General features: G+C 49.9%; 1 protein-coding gene across 1 annotated transcript in view; it reads right to left on the bottom strand.

The window, feature by feature from the left end:
- Window positions 1-14,913: 14,913 nt before the first annotated feature.
- TGM3 (transglutaminase 3) overlaps window positions 14,914-15,518 on the bottom strand; it is a 39,018-nt gene continuing 38,413 nt past the window's right edge. Inside the window, exon 14 of the mRNA XM_045810741.2 lies at window positions 14,914-15,482. Coding sequence (XP_045666697.2) covers window positions 15,335-15,482 — 148 coding nt within the window. The 3' untranslated portion in view covers window positions 14,914-15,334. The remainder of the gene's footprint in view (window positions 15,483-15,518) is intronic.

The following is a 15,518-nucleotide window of genomic DNA, read 5'->3' as shown; positions in this document are numbered from 1 at the left end:
AAATAAATCCCGGGAATATAATGTACAGTGTGGTGTCTATAGTTAATAATATTGTTTGGCACATTTGCAACTTGCTAAGAGAGTAACTCTTCAAAGTTCTCACGAGAAAAAATTTTGTAGCGATGTATGGTGACAGATGTTAATGAGTTGTGGTGAGCATTTCACAATATATATAAATATAAAATCATTACATGGTATACCTGAAACTAATAAAATGTGGTATGTCAATTATACTTTAATAAAAAGAAAAAAAATTAACCATTACAGTGGCCATCTTAGAATTCTGTTTACCACAAAAAGGGAAAGAAAAAGGAAGTGGGTGACTGATGCTTTCCATACAAACCTTGTAGAGACATTGGATTTGTCCCTAGACCTGGGTCGTGGGCCGTGTTCCCTTCCCCACCCCCTCCATGGAGAGAATTCTGGGAAGCCAAGAGGTCATGACCACAGGGAGCTTGTGACGCCATCTTTAATCTTGCCCATGCTCTGGGACCACTCAGTGGCATCTAACTCCTTCCCCACATCGGTCCCCAAGAGATCTCTTCCCCAAGTGGGTCCTCTTGTCGGTGGATTGGACACTGCTGTGTGTACCCCTAGATCTGAGAAGGGCTGGGTATTGGCCGATGGCGCAGTGACCCTGGAACATGGCCCAATGTCTCTATTCAGTGAAACTTTTAATTTGGAGATAATGGCAGAATCACACGCAGTGGTAAGGCATAACAGAGAGAGATCCCAGGTACCATTAACCCAGAGTCTCCCAGCAGTAACATCTTACAAAACTATTGCACAATATTACAATCAAGATGCTGACATTAATACAGCCCATGTGCTTTATTTAGATCTCCCGTTTTACTCATATTGACGTGTGTGCATTTAGTTTCACGCAGATTTTTATCACCACTGTCGGTTTGTGCATTCACCCCCACGGCCAAGAAACAGAGAGCAGTTCCATCACCATAAGGACCCCTCCTGTGGCTCTTTCATAATCACACCCACCTCCCTCCCGCACACCCCCTCCCCATCTCTAACCCCTGGAAACCAGTAATCTGTTCTCCGTTTCTATCATTTTGATGCTTGAAGAATGCTATGTAAATAGGAACATGGTGTGTAATTTCCTGGGATTGGCTTTTTCCCTCTCTTCCACGTGGCGTAATCGCCATGAAGCTCATCTAAGCTGTGGGTATCAATAGTTTGTTCCAAGTGCCGGGGAGGACGTGGAGAACCAGAACGACTCATCCGTTCCTGATGGGAATGTAAAATGGTGCAGCCACTCTGCAAACAGTTTGGCAATTTCTTATAAAACAAGACCTGTGCTTCCCAGAGGACGCGGCAACTGCATTCTTTGGCATTTATCCAGAGAAATGAAAACTTATGTTCACGCAAAAACTTGGACACCGACCTCCATAGCAGCTTTATTTGTAAAATCCCAAAGTAGAAATCAACCAGCCCCTTCACCTAAACTGTGGGCGAACTGTTTACAAAGGGTGGAACAGCCACACCATCGAACTCTGCTCGGCAATAAAGAGGAATGAAATATTGAGACTCACAACAACTTGGAGGTCAATGTCATCCTGATACCAACCCCAAATTGAGAAGTGTTCTTTTTTCTGTTTTCTGTAGAGAATGCACAAGCTTTGTGTTAATTCTTCTTTCATGTTTGGTAGAATTCTCCAGTGAAACCATCTGGGCTCGGAGATTTCTCGGTGTTCGTTGTGGCGGGATCTCCCAGCACCCGCATCTCTGTGTGGGGAGGGAAGCCCTGGCTGCCTATGGGATTGGACGGGTCCCCCTTGCCAGTGCTGGTGTCTGCTGGGTGGTGTCGGCGGGACTCCTGTTCGATCCAGGGAAGGAGTAAACCTGGCGGGACCAGGGGTTGGGGTTGGCTGTCGGTCACCCTCTTGTAGGGTGGTGGGGGTTAGATGCCCTGCTGTTGTGTTCCTCCCCGAGTCCTGGGGTCTCTAACCGGCTCACCTTCCTCTTACCACCTTTCTTCTGGAAGGTTCTCTTGTGGTGGTTGGTTGGCAGAAGCAGTACTTGTCAGGAAAATGTGAAAGTCGTGAAGATGATTCACCGTTAACCCAAGTTTGGGATTTGGGGACAGGTGACCTCTGGGGCTGTCCTCTCTGAGACGTCACAAATCCCTGTGCTTGGGGGCTGGAGACTCCTGGTGACAGCAGTCAGAGTAATAACAACAGTCCCTTGTCAGCGTGTTCAGCACATAACAATTGGTAAGAAAAAAATAATAAAATAAAATAAAATAAAATTTATCACCTCATGTAATTTTGCTTCAAGAGGCTGAAAATGTGTCACTATTTCCGTTTTGCAGATGAGGAAACCGGGCTCAGAGAGGAGACTTCGGCCAAAGACCACACTGCTGTTGGTTGTGGCCCCTCTCCCACTCTGCCCCTGCTCTCCCCATCTCTGGCTTCCGTGGCTCCCACCGGACCATGGGGGAGGCCTCGCTGCTCAGACTTCAGTTGTTCCTGAGGGACTGAGCCTTCAGGGGGGTGGCGTCTCATCCTGGGTGTTACAGGTGGCGCTTTTCAGCAGGAGAGCAGGCCGGTGCCTATCTCGGGGAGCTGCCCTCTGAAACGGCCCGGGGGACTTGGCATCTGTCGGATCAGGTGACGCAGCAAATAAACCCGCTGTGCCTCCCTTGAGCAAACCCCATGGCATGCAGTGTTTGGGGTGCTGGGCAGGCCCGGCACAGTTAACGTCCAGAAGATGGAACAAGCCTGCCCACGGAGCTGGGGCCTGTGTTGAGAGCCGGAGCCCCTCCTACAGGTGGGGAGACGAGGTCAGTCCTCCAGCGGCTCCAACATGGGGGTCTCCCCGACTCTGTCTTTGCTTCTCTTCTCTCATCCTCAGCTACTACAGATGAAGTTGTCTAAAATAACAAACCAAAAATGTATTTTTAAAAAAAATGAACTCATAGAGAGAGTAGGATGGTGGTTGCCAGGGGCTGGGGGTCTGGTGGGGAAAACCGGGAGAGGTTGGTAAAAGTGTACAAACTTTCAGATGAATAGGGTCTGAGGATCTAATGTACAGTATGGTGACTATAGTCGATAATACTGGATTGTGTAATGGACATTTGCTAAGAGAATGAAATGCAAAGGTTCTCACAAAAAAAAGATAAATGTGTTCCTTAACTAGATGGGGGGTCCTTTCGCAATGTGTACGCATATCAAATCGTCAGGGTGTACATTTTAAATATCTTACAATTTTATTTGTCAATTTTACCTCCATAAAGCCTCAAAAGAGAAGTGTCTAAGTTAAAATAGAAGTTTTATTCGATAGCCACTCACTCATTGCCATGAAAACCCCCCTCAGAAATCACTCCTAACTGAAAAACAGTGATTCTTAAGTTTCTTTTCTGCTCTGAACATTCACCTTCGGTGACCTCGTCCACACCCATGATTTCAAGTGTCATTTACAGCGTGATGTCTTTTGAATCTCTGTCTCCAGAATTCTAGAAACCAATAACCAATGTCTCCTGGGACCTCCACCAGGATACCCCTCAGGCACCAAAAACACGCGTCCAAGACCATTCTTTTTCTCTACCCTCAATCTGCTCCGAAAGCTTCATTTCCCACCCTCCGACCCCCGCCAGAGCCCCGGCTCTCTCCTCTGCTCTTCCTGACCCTCAACTCCCTCTTCCGGTCACCATGGCCTGTCTCTCACGCTTTCATTTTATGTGAAGTATTTTCAGTATCGTATGAAGTCAGGTGCACCGATCGTTTCCTTTTGGCTGCTTTTTCCTGAGTCCAGATGGCTCCTTGGAGGTGAAGAGGGCAAGGCCACAGTAGTCAAGGAGCCCGGGGTCTAGGGCTGCTCAGGGCCACGGTGCTCACCCACCGAGGAGGAGCCCTGGCACGTGTCTGGAGAGGCTTGTTGGGGGCAGTGATGAGCGGCGTCTTAGTTTGGCCTCCTCTGAAAGCAGAACTTAGGACAAGGGCTAGGGGCATGTAGTCGACTTGGGAGGTGATCCAAGGAAGCCGGAGTGAAGGAGCATTGCGAGTGACGTGGAAGGGAGGAATGTCAAGAAAGTATGTGTTAGCCTTCATAAGTGTCCCACCCAAAATTCATATGTTGAAATCCCAACCCACCGAGGTGATGGTATTGGGAGGCAGGGCTTCTGGGAGGTCATTAGGTCACGGGGACTGAGACTTCATGGATGGGATTAGCGCCCTTACAATAAAAGAGACCCCAGAGAGCTCCCTGGCCCCTCCTGCCACACGAGGCTGCAAAGGGAAGGCAGTAGCCTGCAACCTGAAAGAAGGCCCTTACCAGAACCTGGGCATACTGGACCCTGATCTCAGACTCCAGTCCCCAGAACTGTGAGAAGTGAATTCCTGCTGTTTATAAGTCACCGGGGCTATGATACTTTGCTAGAGCGGCCCGAAAGGACTAAGACAATTACTGTGGGCGACTGGGGCTTAACCCTGCTGGTTACTTTCTGAAGAACTGTACGGAATACCCCTGAGGACTGTCCCTCCAAAAGATGGCAGGGCTGATCCCAAAGTAGGGGCCAGATTAAATCCTTTATAGGCTTACTACCGACACCAGTGGTTCTTAAACATTAGTGTTCAAGAGAACCTTCTAGAGTGAAGGTAAGTATGTCTCTTTCTAGGCTCCATCTACACAGATCCTGCACCAGGAGCGGGCATTCCCATGTCTCTAGTAAGCACGTTGGTCTGAAAGTCGATTTTGTCTAACATTAGGAGAGCCACTCCAGCTCTCTTTCGGTGGTTGTTTCCGTGGTATATATTTGAGCGTCCTTTCACCTTGAACATTTTTGTGTCTTTGAAGCTGATGTGGTCTCTTGTAGACAGCACAGAGTTTGGTTTATTTATTTTTTATCCATTCTGCCAACCTCTGCCTTTCTGTGGGGGGAAATCGCAGAGATGGACACTGAGAGCATTTAACGCAATTACCATTAAGATAAGATTTACATCCGCCATCGGGCTATTTGTCTTCTGTTTTGTGTCTTCCTTCCTGGATTATTGATTTCTTCTGGGTTGAGTAGGTGTTTTCTAGTAAACCATTTCCATTCCCTTGTTGCTTCTTTCAGTGTAATTTTTAACTTATTTTCTTCGTGATTGCCCAGGGGTTACAATTAGTACCTTAAACCAATCCTGTTTGGATTCATACTGACTTACTGTGAACGGCATATAGAAACGCTAGGCTAGAGGGCTCTCTTTCCTCCTCAATCCTTTGCGTCATTATTGTCATACAAATGACATCCTTATACGTTATAAACACATCAACGTAGTTTTATAATTCTTTCTTCATCAATTTGCTAAAGGTTTGTCAGTTTCATTAATTTTTCTCCAATAAACCGATATTTTGCTTTGTTCAGCCTTTCTCCTGAACATTTTCCATTTCGTTTATTTTTGCTCTTTTTATTATGTCCTTTATTCTATTTTCCCCTTTATTCTTTTACTCTAGGCAGTCTGGTGTTGTTTTATGCTGTTGTCGTTTTAAAAAATCCATACTGGATTAATACACGCAGCCGTAACAAGCTCCCCTGGTGCTTTGGATGCCCTCATTCTCTGCGGTGCTGATTCTGTCTTGGGATCCGGTGACATCACCTGTTTCCTGGGTCGGTCTCTTCCAAGTTGCTGAATTTTGGAGGCTGGTTCCAGTCTAGGGCTCCCTCTGTTGGTTATCCTTAAGATTGCAGCAGGAGGTCCCCAGCCCTCATCGCCCTTGGGTCTTTCCTTAATATCCAGGGCACAGCTCTCAGTGTCTATCCCTGTGATTCCCCAGAGAAGGGGGAGGGTCTCTGCTCTATTCTGGGCAAACCCTCAGGCTCTGAGCTGAGCCTCAGCCTGGGTCTTTCCTTGGTGCCTCCAACTCAGCCCTGATTAGACCACCCTGACTGAAGGGGAGGTCAGATCCCCCCTGCTTCAAAAGCCCTCCTGGTTACCTCGGGGCAGAATGGTTGTGTCGTCCCTAGTACTCTCAAGCCCTAGTACTCGGATAGAGCTGGGGAACCTCTGGCTAGGACGATGCTTGCCCCACTGCTTGGCTCTGGCAATAATAATTAAAGCTGCCGTTTCCTGAACACTTAACTTTGCCAGGCATCATTCTAAGAGCTCACCGTGATTAACTCAGCTCTATGAGGTGGGCACCCGTATTATCTTCTTTGTACCAATGAAGAAACTGAGGCACAGAGAGTTTAAGTAATGTGCCAAAGTCATATAGTCAGTTGAGAGGCAGAGCTGGGATTCCCCAGGCAGTCTGGTATAATAAATAATAGTATGCATTACTTTAAATAATTTAAATAATTTTATTCATTTAATTAATTAAATCATTCAAATAATTGGTCTAATGATGAATTTATTGTTAATCATTTATTTTGTCGTTTCTGTGTTCAGGCACCATGAACTGCTTGATATTCACGGCCACATTTAGTTTTGCAGATGAGAAGTTGGAACTCAGAGCGGGAGTCAGAGAATGGAGTGGGCTTGCATTGTCTGTCCCGAAGCTGCTCTGAGCCAGGCGTCTGTGTGGGCAGAATCCATCAAGGATGCTCAGTGGAACGCTTACATCAGAGCCGTCTGGATGGCATAAAACACGTATGCCTCACGATTGTGAGCCAGCGAGTTTGCGAATCGGCATTTAACAAGCACTCCTAGTTACTCCTGATTTATTAAGAAATGTGAGACACCTTACTGCCCTGCCCCCTCCCCCCATTAGAGCTCATCGGACTGGTCATTTTAAATGCAAGTGACTTGAGCATGCCTCTCTTTCCCTCTACCACAGTTAAAAGTGCTTTAGTGGCAAGCAATAGAGTCTCTGGCAACAGGGGCTTAAGTTCTCAAGATCTTTATTGTCTGTTTAATAAAATGCCCAGAACTAGATAGTCTCAGCCGGGCCATCAAGGACCTAGTTCTTTTAAGCTTTCTCCAACATTATCTTTGGCTGCTGGCTTTTCTTCTTCTTCTTCTTCACGCTTGTTGCTTCATGGTGACAAGATGGCTGCTGCAGATCCAGGTATCTCGTCCAAAGTCCCCAGACTCTGATGCAGCAAGAGCACAGTCACATGACTTAGGCTCAGCCAAGCACATGTTCTCACCTGGAATTTTTAATTGGGAGCCTGTGACAAGAAATGGGGACAATGAGGACTCCATTCTGGGGGACGATGGTGATGGTTCTGGTGGCCAACCTGGATTCTAGTGTTACCTTATTCTCAGGTCACCAATCGTGTACTCATCCCATGGGTTGTGTGATGCACTTTTGTCTGTGATGCTGTCTCTCCCCCTTTGCTCCTGCTGCTTCCTCAGCCTGGTCCTCTGTCTTCTCCACTCGGGTCTGTGAGTTCCCTGAGGTCCTTTGGAGATTTCCTCCTCTCCTTGATCCAGCCAGAGCCAGTTTCCATTGCTCGCAGACGGGGCTACCAAGTTTGGCTCCTTCCGGTCTTAGCTGCAAGACAACTCAGAGAGAGCTTCCCTGGCCCGGAGGGAAGGTAGCCTGTTATTCCCCAGGACAACAGCCGTGTCTTTCGTGAGGATGTAAACTCCACGAGGCCACGGACCGTTGTGTTACGCGTGTGCGGGTCAGTGCCAGAAGCACCGATGGGCAGAGAAGCCCCTTCCCTCTGGTCTCATGCCTTCAGTCCCCCACATCTCCTCCTTTGTGAGGAACAGACACCTCGTTGACTACGAGAGAGCATCAGGAGGAGAAATCCCTGCTCTTCCACGGGACCACAAGGGCTTGTCCCTGCCCCGGGTGAGGACGGTGCCTGCCTCCCCAACAAGCAGGTACCGGTCAAGCACAATGGGGAATAAAATTAAAACAATATTTAGAAAGAAGGCTATAATTAGCCTTAATGCCTGTGCATAATGCCTACCTAGACATGGATAAGCCTGGACGTGATAGGGAGACATAAATGACCCTGGGAAATTATTCCCCGGGCTGACGTGGTGGAGCTTTTCCCGGTTACGACTGACGCGTGACAAACTCCCCCCCGACTCAGTGGTGTGAAACACCCACCAGTCGTTCTTATGCGCTAGGATTTCGGACAGGGCCTGGGGGGGCTGGCTCGTCTCTGCTCCAAGACGTCTGGGGCCTCAGCCTGAAGTCAAGAGACAGCCTGAAGTCTGCTCCACGTCTGGGGCTGAAGCCGCCCGAAGGTTCGTTGCCTCATACGGTTTGGTGGTTACACCAGCTGGTGGCAGGAACCTTAGCTGGCCTTTCAGCTGGCCGGCCTCCAGGAGGCCCCTCCGTGTGGCCTGGGCTGCCTCGCGGCATAGAGGCTGCTTCCCAAAGGTAAGTGCCCTGAGGGAGAGAGCCAGGCAAGAGCCCTGCTGTCTTGTGTGACTTATTAGAAGTCAAAGAGCGCCCCTTCTACTGCATTCTGTTCGTCAAGACAGTCTCAAAGGACAACCCTTTGAAAGGGAGGAAATTAGACTCCACGTTTTGATTGAGTCTGGAAGAGCATATGGAATTCTAATTAGCGTGTGGTCCTCTTCGGAAAATGGAAAATTTAATCTGCTACAGGGCTCTTCCCCCTGCTCCGTCCCCACCGAACTGAAACTGACTCTGGCCAGTCGGGGTCAGGCTCTCCCCAGTCCTTGCTGTTCTCACATTTAGCAACACAACCTCCTTCTCTTGTCGCCCCCTGCCAGGATCCCAGGCCCCCTGTCTGAACATGAGGGAGTCCTAACATCCTTCCAGGCCAGCTCCTCTGAGAAGTCCTCCCTGATTGCCCCAGCCCCCCAGCTGGACCTCAAGCCTTCTGCCCCCACCTCTCCCCCTGCCCCACGCCCCTGTTCCTCCTTCCAGGACTGGCATGGAGCTCTCGGCACCTGGGACCTTGACGGAAGAAGACGCTTCTTGAGCTTAGGAGGGGGTCCCAGCACAGTGGTTAGGGGGTTGGGTGCAGAAAGGTGGCCGATGGGGGGCAGGAGTGAGCCCGGAGGGGGTAAAGAGGTAAAGAGCCTCCCGCTTCACAGTTTCCCAGGGCTCACATGGTGGAGGAAGAGCAAAACAGCTGTGCTCCTGGAGGTCTGGAATCATCGAATAGCTCGGGCTACCACAGAATGTTGTTCGTGCCTCTTTCCTTCACAGCCCAACATCCAATCCCTGGGGACATCCGGAGGGCTCTGCCTTCTGCACCCCTTCTCACCCCACACGGCTGCCACCCCTGCTCTGAGCCGCCCCCCCTCCCACGGGACGACACACAACAGCCAGAGAGTTTCTTTAAAAACACAAGTCAGATCCTGTCATTTCTCTGCTCAAAACCGTGCTGGGCTCCTCATCTCATTCAGTGTGGGAGCCGAAGTCCTTACAGTGGCCTTACGGTGGGCGCTCCCCCTCCCCCAGCGCTCTGTCTCTATCCTGATTCCTCCGGGCCTCCGCTGGTCACTGCAGGAGCATCGCTTCCTCTGCCCTCCAAGGGTACTCCCCCCTTGGAGCTTTGCCCCGCTGTCCCTGGAACTCACTCCTTTAGATCATCACTCGGCTCTCCGTCATAGTCCACGCTGGGTTTCTACCCAGCTATCACCTGTCAGAGGGCCTCCGCTATCCACACTCTCCCCCACACATACCCACGTCCTGGATTTTATTCATCCATTATCCTTTGTGTTTACTTGATCACTCCTTTTATTACCTATCTCCACACATCCACCCCTGTACCTCTGCTTCCCCCTGATGACAGACTTCCAGAAAGCACAGATCATCTGTGCTGAGTCCCTAGAACCTGGTCACACAGTAGGGACTCTTCAATCATCTGTGATTCAGGGAGACCTTGGCCATGGAATTTTTAAGGGCTTGGTGACCCTGAGAGGTCACATCTTCCAGGATAAGCTGAGTCAGATTGCCAATGGCATACACAAAAATATCCAAATCTCTCTGTAGAGTTACGCCTCCCGTCCCCACAGGCATTTCAAGTTTAGGGGCACCTGGGTGGCTCAGTCGTTAAGCATCTGCCTTCGGCTCAGGGAGTGATCCTGGAGTTCTGGGATCGAGCCCCACATCAGGCTCCTCCACTGGGAGCCTGCTTCTTCCTCTCCCACTCCCCCTGCTTGTGTTCCCTCTCTTGCTGGCTGTCTCTCTCTCTGTCAAATAAATAAATAAAATCTAAAAAAAAAAAAAAAGGCTCCTCTTAAAAAAAAAAAGTTTAAACAGAAGGCTAGGCTTTCAGTCTGAAGCGCAGGCCATAAGATGCTTCTACAAAAGCCTGCAATTCCACAGTAGGAACAGTAGGAGGCACCCCACTCTCATCCCTCCAGGGCTTAGAAAAATCGGGAAGGGCGCATTCCAATCTCAAAACTCGCGTGTTCTCTGGGGGGAAAAGGGAAGATGAGTGGGGAAAGGGAACTGTTTTTTCATACTTCTGTGCTTTTGCATTTAAGCAATTTTTATACTGTGACTATATTTGTATAAAAATATTTTAATAAATGTGTCTGTATATATTTTAGATTTTTTATTTTACAAGAGAGAAAGCTAATTTACTACAGAGTGGCCACAAACTCAGAAGACATAAGTAATATTATTTTATTTTGTTCCAGATCGAACCGCCCTGATTACATCTTCCGAAGCGTGCTTAAAACTGTGGGTTTATTCAGTGAAAATCAGAGACATAGATCAACCAAGGCAGCATGCAGGATTAATGGAATCGCTGCGTTAACACTCCAATTTTGTTGCAGTTTTGCACGGCACGACAAATTATGCTGTGCAATAATTCAAACACATTGCATTTATCAGGTAAGGTCATTGAACGTATCATATATTCTAATGTGATATCCATACATCATTTTTATGCACAGTTGCCTATGTTTCCACCCTGTAGATCGGCAACCATTGACAGATAAATGATTGCCATAAAATACAGGTGATCATAAGGGCATATGAAGGTTAGAATGAGAGCAAAGAATAGAGAGAACTTGCTCTGGCCTCTCGTGCTACAAGGGTGGGTCACTAATGTCCCCTTTTTGAAGGTTGCCAGGAGGAGAAACAACATAATGGGGGAACCCCTCCTCCCTGGTGGGCTCCAGGAGCTGCTGGTTGAATCCATTGGTCTAAGGCTGATTTCTGAGTCATGTGTGATCAAGGTCGGGAGGAGGAGTGGCTGAGAGCCAGAAGCAGGGCGGATGGAGAGGCTGTTTCTGGGAAGAGGGACTCTTGGGGCCCCTGCTGATGGCAGCTCGTCGGTATGGGAATGGCAGAGCCCATAATTGAGCAGTTGCGGGAAAGTAGGTTGGGAGGAGGCAGCCAAGAATGCCCCTCCAGGGCTGGGTGTCACGACAGAGACACACTTCCTTGAATTTCTGCATCATTTACTTCCCTGTCTCTTTGTAAACCTGTGATAGAATTTATCACTGGATACCTTTTGAGAATTTGTGTAGGTAGCACCGCATAACACAGGGGTTAGACACTGGACCCAGCCTGCCTGGGTACCAGCACTGCCTTTACTAACTCTCCCGTGACCTAATTAACGGTCTGAGTCTCAGTTGTCTCTTCTGTAAAATGAAGGCAATACTAGTTTTTTCCTCAAAAGATTGTTGGAAGGAGTAAATCCACAAATGCCTATAAAACGCTTAGAACAGACTTCTGGTCTGGCAAGTGCAAAGCTTGAACGTCGTCCCTCCACCCTAACAGGTACAACACTGAGCAAACCAACTCTTCTTAGAGCCATGAGAGAAGTGAGGTCACAGTGCAAACCCCAAAATGGGAGACTCTGATGGGCAAATATAGAGTTGTAACTTATGGGAGCAGAGCCCCCCGAGCAGCGTCTTCTTCTGTGGGAGCCGGTCCTGGGAGGGGGGGGACCTGAACTGTGATCGATGAATTGCTGTAGGCTCGGTGTGGACAAGCCTGAGAGTTCATAACTCCAAGGGGCCCTCCAAGGGCACTCCACATCTTTGTGACTTTTACCCTACCGGATTCGCCAAGTGAAGATCAGAGAAAAATCCCCTCATGCTTTGGGAGGAGGAAGGGAACATGAAGAGGGGTTTCGAAATATTTTGAACTATGCCAGAACATTCTGTTCTTCTAAACAAGGTCTGCCCTCAAGAGAAACTATTTAGTCAGAGCCTGATCTGTTGGGATTTTGTCAGTGCCCAACTGACCCAGAGGAAGGGAAATACTCAACCCTGGCCCCCTCTCACCTTTCACGTGGGAGAAGGGAAATACACATCTCCAGACCCTCTAGCCATATAGTCTCCCCTGTGGAGGAGGGGCGGGAACTGAGAAGTATATGTGAAGTTCACAGTTCAGGGGCACAGACGCACTAAAAAACAGACCGAATCATAGGACGATAGGATGCTTCCCCTCCTCCCACACCTGATCACCACATTACTAAAGGTTACTGACAGCAGTTCATTTTACCCAGTGCATGATGTCTGCTCGCGAGAAAAAATTACAAGGCATACTGAAAGGCAAAAACACAGTTTAAAGAGACAGAGCAAGCATCGAAACCAGACTCAGATATAGCAGGGATGTTGGCATTATCAGGCCAAGAATTTAAAATAACTGTGATTAATACACTAAGAGCTCTAATGGATAAAGTAGACAGAGTGCAAGAGCAGGTGGGAGATGAAAGCAGAGACACGGAAAGGCTAAGAAAAAACAAAAAAAAAAATGCAAGAGATCAGAAACACTGCAACAGAAGTTAAGAATGTCTTTGATGGGGGGCGCCTGGGTGGCTCAGTCGTTAAGCATCTGCCTTCAGCTCAGGGTGTGATCCCAGGGTCCTGGGATCAAGGCCTGCATCGGGCTCCCTTTACTCTGCTGGGAGCCTGCTTCTTCCTCTCCCACTCCCCCTGCTTGTGTTCCCTCTCTCGCTGGCTGTCTCTCTCTCTGTCGAATAAATAAATAAATAAGCAATCTTTAAAAAAAAAAAAAGAGATGGTCAGAATGGGTCAAAAAAGACTCAACTCTGTTTTGTTTAGAAGAAACCCGCTTTAAGTATAAAGATACCTGTAGATTAAAAGTAAATGAATGGAGAAAGTTATACCACGCTAATCAAAAGAGAGTGGGAGTAACTATATTATTTTCAGACAGCACAGATGTCCGAGCAAGGAATGTTCTGGGAGATGAAGAAGGGCATTCCATAATGATAAGGAGGTCAATTCTCCGAGAAGGCATGGCGATCCTTGATGTGCACTGGCCGAACAACAGAGCATCAAAATACACTGCAATCTCCAACTTCAGTTCTCCCAGAAAGCAGCATAGTGCTGTGGCTTCTGCCTGCTTTCTTTTGTTTCATTGCTAAAATTCCCCAGAATGCAAACGGGGTGGAGGGCGTCTGTTAGATACAACTCTTACAGGACACGTGTGCCTGGGGTTGGTTAGAAACGCCACATGGATTTTTTTTTAATGTCACACCTTAGGAGTCTCCCTTGAGGGTGGAAACCCAAGCGCAGGGATCAGGCTGTGGTTGATTTTCAATCTCTCTTGATCCCATGCCCAGCAGAGAGTCTGGTGCAAAGTAAGCATTGAGGAAATGCCTGCTGATGAGATGCTGCCTGAGGGAGTTAAGGTCTGGGGCGGGCCTCACAGGGATGGGAAGAGAGGGAAACCTCTGGATTTCCTTCTTTCTATCAGAAACCAGAGCAGGTGTCTGTCCATTTCACCCTCTCCTTCTTCACTGGGGACTGGTGCAGAATCTCATGAGGAGGAATGGAACACCCCATCTCCAGGCCGAGTCTGGGCGTAAGGCCCCCAGAACTTGGAGAGGGTGCCAGAGCTTGCAAGGAGAGAGACAAGCCCCTTGCTCCATGGGGGAAGCCTGCTGCGTCCAGACACCGGAGCTGGGGCCTGGTGAGGGTGCCTTGGGAGCACAGGTGGGGGCAGGTTCTGTGCTGACAGCCCCCAGGGAGTTGTGGAGGTGGGAAGCTGAGCCTGGAGAGGCTTGAGAGGCAGGAGGAGGAGAGGGGCAGCTGGGGCCAGCCAGCTCAGCCCCTGTTTGGTGGATCAAGGAGGCATGAGCGTCCCATGGGCCAGTGGGCCCCATGAAAGGGAAATGGGCTCAAGCCATCACGAAAGCACTTCCAATGCAGTTAGACGTAGTGGGGTGCACCTCCAGGGGCTGAAACTGAGGGCCGTGTTGTCCCCTCATGGAACACACAGGGCAGAAGGCCTGCCTTTACACTCCAGCCACACAGAAGGCCTCAGCGGCCAGGCTGCATTAGCACCAGTGACACAGGCCTCTGTTGGGTTCCTCCAACCCCGATGGATCCAGCAATAGGAGGGGGGCGGGGGTGGAAGACAGGAGTGGGTCAGGCCTGAGCTGAGCACAGGGCAGACGCTTGGAGCTGGGGGTGAGGCTGAATCTTCCCTGGGTCCTGGAACTGTCCCTTAGATTCAGAAAGTGAGGCGCGATTGCCAAAATGGGATTCGTCAGCACAAGTAACCAGAAAGCTATGGGCTCTACTTGGGGTCATCTCAAGGGGCAAAGACTGAGGAGCCCTCAGAGCGTGTGTGAAGGCAGAGAAGGTTCTGGCTGAGTTAGCAAGGCGGTGGCCTCCTGGCTGCGGGAGGGGCAGTGTGGCATGAGGAGGGAAGAGCCCCGTGGGAGCAGAGGCGGGGCCACCACTGTTCCTTGAAAGGGTTCCAGAAAAGACTCTGACACCCCTTCCTGCTCTGGTCACCTGCAGAGTTTGGTCGGCAGCCACGCAGAGAGCTCACGAAGCCTGCCTGGGACAAGGAGCTCCCTCCCCAGGCTGCCTGATCTATGCTTGGACATCGTAGTAGAAAGTTTTCCTAAATTCACTAAAACTGTCTCTCTAGTTCTGCCCCCGGAGCCACACAGAACAAGCCCGCTCCCTTTGGACGTTGGAATGTGGGGAAAAAGGCCCCTGTGGGTCCTCCCTTCTCCCGAAGAACAGGGCCCCCACCTCTCTTTCTCCTCCAGCTCCTTAGACAAAGCAGCAGTCTTGGAGAGCCGAGGCTGGTTTCGTTCTCTTTAACCTTTATTTTGAGCGTAAAGACATGAGCACCAACGTTCCCATTGCCCCACGGTGGCCAGAGGGCGGAGTAGGAATGTCCCAACTGCAGGCTTGGGACCAGCAACAGTCTAGACAGTCTTCTCCCCCGTATCCTTTCAGAGAGTCGCTGGGGCAGGTGCCACTCTGTCCTGCAGCGCCAAAGAGCTGGAGGGCTGAGCAGGGCCGTGGGGCTTGAGGGAATGTGCAAAAGTGAGAAGTCCCAGGCCGGGGTGGGGCCCGCCAGCCTGGGAGTGAGGGAGAGGGTGTGTGCCCGAGGCGGAAGTCCAGTCCAGGCCGCTTGGGGGGCGTTGTGGGTTTCCCAGGCAGGGGGCTGACTCCACGGGTAAGCCCTGCCTGCTCCGTGTTACCCAAGTTTGTAGGGGGGCCCCTCGGGCCCTTCACTCAGCCACGTCGATGGACAGCATGGCCTTGATTGCAGGGAACTTGTTGCAGGAGAAGTCGGCGAGCAGCTGCTTGGTTCCACTCCGGGTGGGAAAGATCTCAAAACGCACCCGGGACCGCTCCTTGGGGCGCAGAGTTGGCACGCTGGTGGGGAAGGGCACGGGTCAGTGTGGATGGGGA

This window comes from Ursus americanus, chromosome 22, assembly GCF_024610735.1.
Source record: "Ursus americanus isolate L20-20 chromosome 22, mUrsAme1.1.p, whole genome shotgun sequence".
NCBI lineage: Eukaryota > Metazoa > Chordata > Mammalia > Carnivora > Ursidae > Ursus > Ursus americanus.
Note: the sequence above shows the minus strand (reverse complement) of the source record. Positions and strands in the feature narration are given on the sequence as shown.